Below are 10,595 nucleotides of genomic sequence, written 5' to 3'. Positions count from 1 at the left end.
GATTATCTATGGTGTAACAATAAATTCACGGTCCACATATAACTTGTTTTTATGGTAAAATACGGTACCTATTAGACATCTTTGGTAACCTAATAAATAGTAATAAATTCATGATATGGAAGCAAATAAATATAAATGAATCTCTTATATTTGGCAACCCAATAAAGTAGATAAATCATGGGCACATACCTATTTTATTGGTTTATAAGAAATAGCTCGAAAATATATATTTTATAACCAAAATATAAACTTGTTTTCTCTATTTGTTTTGCATCAAGTTTTGTCCCGTATGATCTCTTATATTGTGTTAAAAGCATTTGACCCTGTGACAACGGACGGACATATATCTTCTTTTTAGAACACAATACAAACACAACCACTTATATATAGACGCATACACTTATCTCTATGAACACACATGCATACCCTACCCCAATGAACATCTCTGAGAGACTGAGCCGGCATATCATCTTCAGATTGACGAAGTCACCACAGGCAACCCGTAGTCGACAGGAATGTCTCCTCTCACTAAACGTGCATGGCCAGAGATCCTGAAATAAATTCAGAAATAATGCAAGCACTAGGATTTGAACCCTAATGGGCTGGGATACCACTGTCGTGCTAACCATGCAACCACATGTTGGTTCGCCACGGCATATACATAATACAACTAAAATTGGCTAGAAATATTTCACGATTCACTATGGCACTAGGGAGTAGTACTATTAGTTTCTTCAAGGAAGGAAATCTTGCCCAACAATTGCACCAGCAAACTTTCTACTTGTGCCAGCGGTGCCACTCCATCTGCAACAGAAAAAACATTAAAAAACAATGCTCCTCCAGTCCAGTTCACAATTGCGAATTGCCCCTAGGGCCAAGCCAGTCCAGTTCCCACGGGACCGCCTCCCCCCCGCCCGCGACGCGTAGTGGCCACCGTATATAAGCCCGTTCAAACGGCCGTTTGCCCCAGACCCATCCAAACCTAATCACAAATCGAGGAAAAGCGAGGAGGCGTAGGAGCCGCAGCCAAGACCCCGTCCGTCTCCCAAGGCCGAAGAAGCCCTCGCCATGTCCTGCTCCGTCGCCATCCCCAGCTCGCCGGTGTTCTCTCCGTCGCGCCGCCCGCTCTCCTGCAAGGCCGCCTCCGCCTCGCCCGAGTCCGTCTCCGTCTCGTCCCCGGCGCCCTCCACCGCCGGCTCGCCGCTCCGGCCCTTCGGGCTGCTGCGCGCCCAGATCCGCGAGGAGGCCTCCCCGTCGCCTAAGACGTCCTCTGCGGCCCCCTCCGTCGCCGCCGGGTCGGTGCTCAAGAGGCGGCGGCCGGCGCCGCTCATGGTGCCGGTCGACGGCGCCGCGGCCGCTGCTGCCGCGGCGGCGGCCGTGGCCGCCGTGGAGTCGGATCCGAGCAACGAGGTGGAGGAGGAGGGCAACGACTTCGCCGCCTACTGCCGGAGAGGGAGGGGGAGGAGAAGGGTGGAGATGGAGGACCGGCATGTGGCCCAGGTCGCGCTCGGTGGAGACCCCCAAGTGGTAAGCTCGATCGATGCAATTTCTCTTCTCTGTCATGAATTTATTTGCACAACTTCTACGAAATGTTTTTGATTTACCTGAACCCGGGATGGAAATTTCTGCCGTTTTGTCTAAAATAAAATTGTTAGAGGTAGTACTAAACCTTCTCGTTTACCCCCAACTTTGCAGGCGTTGTTTGCTGTATTCGATGGCCACGGCGGAAAGAACGCGGCAGAGTTCGCTGCCCAAAATATGCCCAAGTTCATGGCAGAGGAGGTGAGGAAGGTGGAAGGTGGTGACAGTGATGAAATTGAGGGGGCTGTGAAGAAATGTTACCTGAGGACGGACGAAGAGTTCCTCAAGAGGGAGGAGAGCGGGGGAGCATGCTGTGTCACTGCATTGCTCCAAAAGGGCGGCCTCACCGTGTCCAACACTGGAGATTGCCGTGCTGTCCTCAGCCGGGCAGGAACGGCCGAGGCACTCACCTCTGACCACCGGGCCTCCCGTGAGGATGAGAGGGAAAGAATTGAGAATCTGGTAAGTAGATCTTGTATGCTTCGAATGTGTTTCATTATTTGTGTGACAATTGTAGTTTGAAGGATGTGTACTTGATAAATAAACTAGACCTTGTTTCAGTTTGATAATAAAATTCTGTAATTGTATACAGTTAGTGGATAATTCTTGTTGTTTGGTTGCACATAGCAATTGTCCTGTGCTTATACAATGGAATAGATAGCTAAAATTTGAGTAATCATGAGCAAAGTTTTGCAATATTTCAGTTCTCTGTGACTTATGTGCTCTATCCTATTAATTTTCAGGGCGGGTTCGTTGTGAACAACCGAGGGACATGGCGAGTGCAGGGCTCCTTGGCAGTGTCAAGAGGCATCGGTGATGCACACCTCAAGCAATGGGTGGTGGCTGATCCAGATACCAGGACACTCCTTGTTGACCCACAGTGCGAATTCTTAGTACTTGCCTCTGATGGCTTGTGGGATAAGGTGGATAACCAGGAAGCCATAGACATCGCCAGGCCTCTCTGCATCGGCAATGACAAGGTTTCTCGCATGGCCGCCTGCAGAAGGCTTGTCGAAACCGCGGGTTCCAGGGGGTCTACCGATGACATCAGTGTTTTGATCATACAATTGCAGAAGTTCTCAGGTTCTTCTTAACTTGCCATTGCTGGAGGAACTGGACTCAAACTGTAGGAAGTAGCGCTAACAGAGTGGTGTATCGGGCCGGGCAGGATAGACTGATACCCATATGTTAATTTGCAAGCAAAATTTTAGGTGTGGTTGCACCATTTTGCAAGCATTCGACTCTTTTCGGAATACCATTCTTTATGTACTTAATTTACTTCCATTCATTCATTCTTTGATTCTAATGTAATAAGGCGGGGGTTAGTACTCACTTCATACTAGAAGAGACTATTGTTGTATGTACATGGTTGACTGGGTAAATGGATTCAGCATGATTGCCTCTTTGCTTATTTTCACCAATATTCCACTCTTGAAGTGCATGTGATTTATACTCGTCAAGAAGCGGACAGCCTGACACATCAAAATAATTTGCAAATATAGAGCAGAAGGTTCCAAAACTTAATGTTGACACAACTTTTTTTGCACATGAGGAATTTCAGTTCTGCCCGTTGTGAGGAATTTCCAAATTCCTCTAACCGAATGACTGAATTTGCCTGAAACAAAATGGAGGAAACCGGGCCCAAGATTCACAAAACTTAATGTTGACGCAGCTTTTTTTGCACATGAGGGAATTGGTGCAACTGCAGCTATTCTCAGAGACAACAAGGGAAATTTTATTGCGTCCCACTGCAAATTCATTGCTATTGCAGCCGATGCTGTCACCACGGAGGCAATGGCCATGAGAGATGGATTACTATTAGCTAATTCCCTTTGATTTAATAGGATAGAATCGGAATCTATTCCCTTCAAGTCATTAATTTCTACTCTGGACAAACAAGATGGAGGGATGGAACTGCAGCCTTATTTGCTGAATGCGTAGATATCGGTTCATCTATTGGAAAGGTCATCTTTGAGCATTGCTTACGATCATGTAATAATGCAGCGCATGTGCTAGCTAATCATAGTTATTGTAATAAGTCCTCTTTTAGTTGGTTGGACGAGCCTCCCGATTTCTTAATGAGGGAACTCGGGGACTATGTAAGCATGTTTTAATTCAATAAAACTAGTCATGTTGGCCTTTCCTAAAAAAAGTTTCCAAAACTAGACTTGGTTTGGAGGAGAATAGAGAGAAAGGAGATATTGAGTTAATTGTGGGAGATTTTTTTAAACCGGGCATAACCCCTTTCCGTTAACTGAATAACGGAAATACATCAGTTCCAAACCCATTGTGGGAGTTCTATGGTGTGTTTTGGGGAAAAAGTTGCTTGCATTCAGTTCAGCCAACAATTTGCTGCCTAAAAGTTCAGTCAAAAGCAAACTCTGAAAGGTTTTGGTGGTGTGCATACCAAGTTTGGTCTGTGTATGTGTCTTGAAATGATTTGTCGCACCAAAATTCTTCATCATACCAAGTGTGGCATGTCTCAATTTTTTATTGATATATTTTGTCTTGACCTGTAATAAACCATGTTAATTGTGGCTATATGCATCTATGATGCACATGTCAGGGGTAATAAAACTTCCATTTTCTAACAGGAAAACATACTTGTAACTGAACACTATAGGGCTTGGAGGAGAAATAGTTTGAAAATTCAAACCCACAAATGATAAACACCGGTTCAAATAGTGTTGCATATATTTAGGGGACTCAACTTATATCTCTTGGCAGACTGATACTGTAAATGAACCAGGGCATTCGCTCTGAAATACTCCCTCTGTCCCATAATATAGGACATTTTTTGACATTAGTGTAGTGTCAAAAAAACGTCTTACATTATGGAACGGAGGGAGTACAATACTTATTTTGCGGGCTAGTTCCATAACATCAATTATTCCAGCTACTCAGTCGACACCCTTGCAACACCCTTGTACTGACTGATATCAGGCGACCATGAACTGTGCCTCTTTTGAATGTTTTCTTTCTTTTCGAAACGGGCCTCTTTGGAATGTGATCCCTCTGAGATGCTCTAAGCCAGAAAGATCTCTCCCTTGCAGGAACTAATATATGTACTCTGACGCGGCTTGGAAGCTTCCTCGTCGACCTTGTGTCCATCCTGGTCTTGGCATCTTCTTTCACCAACCGGAGCTGTCATCTAACCTGGCGGTCAAAATTCAGAGGAGGTCATACTATAAAACACGATCGGACTGTTTTTCTCGCGCTACAACCAGCAGTGAGCGCATATGATTGCTACTACGTGCGAGTGATCCCTTTTTACCAGAATATAATGTGCAGCTTCCGGTTTGCAGTTGAGAACGAAATGCATTCGATGATGCACGCGGCACCACTTTGCCCCGAGTCCCTGACCGACGCTCCTTCCGGACCCAACGAAGCGACACCTAGAACGTGTGCTTTGAAACGAAACGCGTGTTCGAGATACTACAATAATGAAATGAAGGTATACGCGTTGAATACGATGGAGCTACCGATCAGTCAGTAAACCTGAAGTTAGTTAATGGTAGTAGTCGCAGCAGCAAACACATTTCGCCCGATTTGCACATCGCCGTGTATGTGTCTGACACAAGAATGTTGTTAGTCAAAGTACTTGCGTTTGGAAGCAGGCCAGTCAAATACCTGACCAGTGTTCATAGAGCATTTTAGTTGTAGACGCATGTTTACACCGCTGCTCGTCGTATGTTAAGTCGCGGTAAAACCACCAAATTTCTGCATGTACTGCACGAATTGCTTCGTTAAAAACACCGTGTTGAGAAACTTCCAGAAAACTCAAACAGCAGAAAAATAATAAGGGGGAGAATGCATACATCAACCATCTGACACGGTTACCAGCATCCATCCTGTATTGAGTCACCCAACAAAAAAGAAAGAACAACTAACCAAACAATTTGTACATCCCGCCAACTTGCAGTCTGAGGCCCGACGGTTTTACTTCCCAATAGATCTCAAAAAGGCACAACCCATGAGAACAGAACCAGAAGGGGCCTACTTAAGACAACATGATGCACATAGGAAAATTTTATTCAGTTCTGATCACCCAGAATGCTTCTTGAATGCTGTGGAAACACATAAACATTAGACCACATCATTGTCCAGTTTCACTCAATTAACTTTGTCGGGGGATAGGCCCCGGGCAGGCAACGGAATCCGGGTCTTTTTTAAAAACATTGGGGCCAACAACGCCCCTCAATCTAGCACGCCCTGGCCGGCTTCCCAGCGCAACCCGGCTAGGTGCCGCAACCCGGCCAGCCGGCTGGCACATGCCGGCTGGTCCCAAGGAGCTACAGTGCTCTCCCCATTACGCCGGCCCCGGCGGGCGCGGCAGCCGTGCCGACCAAGCCACCGCCCGGGGCGGGCGGCGCCCCGGAGGGACGACCCTATAGCAAGACGGCGCCGTCGTCCCGTGACGTCCGTCAAGGCATGCCTACAATCCCCAGCAGCCGGCCGTACCCGCGCCCGACGGCCCCGGTACGGCCCGCACCCGGCGGACCCAGTGAGACCCGCACCCGACGGGCCCCACTGCCGGCTCCTAGACACTAACGCTAGGGCCCCGCGCCCATGTAATATGACCATTGTAACCCCCCGGGGGGGGGGGGAGGGGCAGCCTATAAGACCCCCCGGTGCCCCTCCATGCAAAGGGCTGGGATCCAGTGAAACACACACACACGGAGAAGGAGCTGCCTATGCACTGGCCAGTCTTCCTTCCTCCTCTAAACAGGTCAAGGAGCAAGCTTGTATCCTCCACATATAAACCATACTCGGCAGGACTACGGGTGTTATCTTTCCGGAGAGCCCCGAACCTAGGTACGTCTTGCGTCTCATGCTTGCTCGTACCAACCTCGCCTCTGGAGCCCATCGGTGCCCTCTTGCCTGTTCCCCTTTTTGGCCATCCCATGGCATCTACCGTGAGCTCACCACGACAGTTGGCGCCCACCGTGGGGCAGCTTGAGGTCCCCGCCGGAGACATGTTTCAGACGGGGCCCTTCACCGACTTCGGCGAGCACATCATGCACCGCGCGGTCCCCGCGCTCGGCGTGGCGCCAACGGGCTTCGCCAGCTCGCTCATCGTCCCCTCCAGCGCGCTGCGCATCTCCGACATGCCCGATACCGACGAGTACCCCAGCGAGGTGCTCGACGTCACCGACTCTCCCATCACCATTGGATGTGACCTCTCTGGCGACATGGCGGAGCTCTGCACCCGCATGGAGGTGCTCGTCACCGGCTCCGCCTCCACTTCATCTAGCGCCGCGAAGAAGGCTGTTGCGGCGCAAGCCGCGTCTGCGCACGCAGGCGGAGCCGACCCACTGCGCGCGATGCTGCAGAACCTCAGCGTTCCCATCACCACCAACGCCAACGCCTCGGAGGCCAGGGCTCGGCTCGAGGAGGAGCGCGTGCGCCTACTGGACGAGGCCACAACGCTCGCTGATACGCAGCGCCGGCTGGAGGCCATCTAGCGGGAGCGCGACGCCGCGTACGGCTTCACGACGACCGCGGCTGAGCCCAGCCGGGTTGCCGAGGTGCGAAACCGTGGTGGCGCCATCGGCCGTGCCTTGGTGTGGACCCGCCCATCTACGACAACCCCGTCAAGAACATGCGCGCTGCGGAGGCGGCCGTAGTAGGCCTAGAGAACCTGCACGGCGAGGAGCTACAGGAGCGCTTGCAGCGCATGCGCGAACTTCTCACGACGGCAAACACGCAGCAAGTCCGCCTTGACGCTCCTGCGGCGGCCGAGTCGCCCGCACCAAGGACCCTGAGCAGCAGAACACGGCGTCTTCCCCGCGCCCCAGTGAAGCTCATTCCGGCCAGGCGCGAACCCGTCGCAACCGCGCCCTGACGGTTGGCGACGACCTGGACAACGGGCCGACATCCAGAGGACCGGCGCCGGCAAGAGCCCCCACCGCCGTACGGCCGGCGTGGCCGTCCGGCTCCGGCTAACCCGGCTCCCTGTGGCCCGGTCGCAAGCCGGCTGGGCGCACATGACATCGACAACAACGACGCTCGCCACGACATCGAGTAGCTCACCCTCTCCCTCAAGCTGGAGGAAGACAACACGGTCGGTCCGGCTTGCTTCGGCCCGCGCATCCGCGCGCGCCCTTCACCAAGGGGTTCACACTCCCACGAGACACCCCCAAGTACAACGGGACCGTCAAGCTGGAGGACTAGCTCATTGACTACACCATCGCCATCGGCATCGTGGGCGGCAACCGACGCCTGGCCATGCGCTACGCCCCGCTCATGCTCCAGGGCTCGGCCCGTGCATGGTTAAACAGCCTGCCGGCCAGCAGCGTTAACTCGTGGCTCGACTTCGAGCAAGCTTTCATGCGCAACTTCACCGACACCTATAAGCGGCCCGGCCGTCCCAGCCAGCTCGCCATGTGCGTACAGGGGCCGAACGAGACCGGCCGAGAGTACCTCGCGCGCTGGACCAAGCTCCGGAACAGCTGCGAGGGGGTCCATGAGGTTCAAGCTATCCAGTACTTTGTGAGCAGTTGCCGGGATGGCACCCTCCTCAAGCACAAGCTCCTACGCTCTGAGCCAACCACCATGGCGACGCTTATGGTCATGGCGGACAAGTACGCCATGGCCGACTCCGCCATGAAGATCCAAGTGGAATTGGACGACGCCGGCAAGGCGCTGCCGGCGCTGGTTCCCAAGCCAGCTGGCGAAGGCGGCTGCCAGCAGAACAACAGGCGCAAGGCCGAGCAGCCGGCTCCCCGCTACGACAACCTCCTCGTCGCCGCGACCGAGCAAGCGCCTCCCGGCAAGGACGGCGGCGCCAAACGCCAGCGAGCCGGCATGACCGCTTGGCAACCCGCTGCTCGACGCCCACTGCAAACAGCACAGCGGCGCAAGGCCGTCTACGCACACTCACCGGGTGTGCGCCATCACCAAGCGCATCATGAGGGGCGATATCCCGCTGCCTCCCACTCCGGCTCCGGATGCGGCGTCCCCGCCTCCGCCCCCGCCCTCGGCGGTCGGCACCATGCGCGATGAGGTCTTCCCGAACGCAAACAATTGCTACATCGTCTTCACCAGTTTTGGTGACGACAAGCGTAGCGAGCGCCTGCTCCGGCAGGAGATGAACACTGTCATCCCGACCGTGCCTGAGTACATGCACTGGTCGGAGCCCCCGGTCAGCTGGACCCGGGAAGACCACCCGGCCGTCATACCCACGCCGGGTGGATACGCCCTCGTCCTCGACCCCACATAGTCGCTGCCAAGCGTACCCGCAACTTCTCACGAGTCCTCATCGATGGCGGTAGCAGCATCAACATCCTCTACCGTGACACCATGAACAAGCTCGACATCGAGGCCAAGTAGCTGGAGCCAACCCAGACGGTGTTCCACGGCATCGTGTCGGGCCTCTCTTGCTCCCACATCGGCCGGATCCGGCTCGACATCCTGTTCGGCACCCACGACCACTTCTAGCGCGAGTCCATCTAGTTTGAGGTGGTGGACTTGTCGAGCCCTTACCACGTGCATCTGGACCGCCCCATGCTCACAACGTTCATGGCGGTCCCCCACTACACTTACCAGAAGATGAAGTTGTCGGGTCCCAAGGACCTCATCACTGTAGCCAGCGACTACAAGAAATCACCGCAGTGCGCCCAAGACGGTGCCAAGCTAGCCGAATCGCTGGTCATACCGAGGAGCGGCGCCAGCTCGACCAGATTGTGGCGCTGGCAGGCGAGCAGCCTGCTGTGCCGGCTCCAACCAAGGAGTCGTCCGACGAGGCCTCGTTTCAGCCATCAAAGGATACCAAGAAAGTCAAGCTCAACCCGTCCGATCCCAGCTGCAGCAAGTACGTTGTTGTGGGCACCCGCCTCAGCAGCAAATAGGAAGGCAAGCTCGTCGACTTCCTCCATGAGAATCGGGATATCTTTGCGTGGTCCCCAAAGGACATGCGAGGAGTTCCGAGGGAGTACGCCGAGCATAAACTACACGTCCGCAAGGACGCCAAGCCTATCCGTCAAACCTTACGTCGCTTTTCAGAAGAGAAGAACCATTGGTGAAAAAGTCGCTCGTCTGCTTGCAACCGGATTCATCATGGAGGTATTCCACCCAGAGTGGCTGGCCAACCCAGTCCTCGTCCTGAAGAAGAACGATACCTGGAGCATGTGTATCGACTACACCAACCTGAACAAAGTCTCCCCCAAGGATCCTTTTTCCCTCCCGCGGATCGATCAAGTGATCGATTCCACGGCCGGCTGTGAGCTCCTGTCCTTCCTGGATGCTTACTCCAGCTATCACCAGATCAAGCTGGAACCGAACGACGCCCTGAAGACGTCCTTCATCACGCCCTTTGGGGTGTACTGCTACATCACCATGTCATTCGGCTTGAAGAATGCCGATGCCCCTTCCAGCGCTGCATACGGAAATGTTTGCTGCCGCAACTCGGCCGCAATATTCACATCTACGTCGTCGACATCGTGGTGAAGACCAAGCAGCACCTCACGCTCCTTGACGACCTGAAGGAAACCTTTGCCAATATGCGCCAGTACCAGATCAAGCTCAACCCGGAGAAGTGCGTGTTCGGCGTGCCGGCCGGCCAGCTACTCGGGTTCCTTGTCTCGGAGTGCGACATTGAGGCGAACCCGGAGAAGATCAAGGCCATCAAACGCATGCACAAGCCAACCCGGCTGTGTGATGTCCAGAAATTCACTGGTTGCTTGGCCTCTCTTAGCCGGTTTCTTAGCTGGCTGGGCGAGAGGGCCTTGCCCCTATACCAGCTGATGAAGAAGACGTCGTCGTTCGAGTGGAACGACCAGGCGGATGAAGTGTTCCAGGATCTGAAACGCATGCTCTCCACCGCACCCGTCCTGGCCGCGCCGGCTGACAAGGAGCCGTTGTTGCTATACTTTGCTGCCACCTCGCGGTCGGTCAGCACGGTGTTGGTGGTCGAGTGACCAGAGAAGGGCAAGACCCAGCGAGTTCAGCGCCCAGTGTACTACCTGAGCGAGGTGCTCTCCGCCTCAAAGCAGAACTATCCTCACTATCAGAAG

At 53.4% G+C, this 10,595-nt stretch overlaps 1 protein-coding gene across 1 annotated transcript; it reads left to right on the top strand.

Annotated features, from left to right (window-relative positions):
- Positions 1-958: 958 nt before the first annotated feature.
- LOC123097774 (probable protein phosphatase 2C 32) lies at positions 959-2,998 on the top strand. Its single transcript, XM_044519597.1, has 3 exons — positions 959-1,527; positions 1,696-2,043; positions 2,325-2,998. Exons 1-3 carry the CDS (start codon positions 1,069-1,071, stop codon positions 2,673-2,675), a joined length of 1,158 nt encoding a protein of 385 aa, XP_044375532.1. The 5' UTR covers positions 959-1,068; the 3' UTR covers positions 2,676-2,998.
- Positions 2,999-10,595: the final 7,597 nt, after the last annotated feature.

Source organism: Triticum aestivum, chromosome 4D, assembly GCF_018294505.1.
Source record: "Triticum aestivum cultivar Chinese Spring chromosome 4D, IWGSC CS RefSeq v2.1, whole genome shotgun sequence".
Taxonomy (NCBI): Eukaryota; Viridiplantae; Streptophyta; class Magnoliopsida; order Poales; family Poaceae; genus Triticum; species Triticum aestivum.
This window is presented reverse-complemented; position numbering and strand designations above follow the sequence as displayed.

Bases quoted from the DNA above. Each gene is read 5' to 3' on its own strand.
- LOC123097774 (XM_044519597.1), top strand. From the start codon at position 1,069: ATGTCCTGCTCCGTCGCCATCCCCAGCTCGCCGGTGTTCTCTCCGTCG. The intron at 1,528-1,695 runs GTAAGCTCGATC...CCAACTTTGCAG, and splicing joins TCGGTGGAGACCCCCAAGTG to GCGTTGTTTGCTGTATTCGA. The intron at 2,044-2,324 runs GTAAGTAGATCT...ATTAATTTTCAG, and splicing joins GGGAAAGAATTGAGAATCTG to GGCGGGTTCGTTGTGAACAA.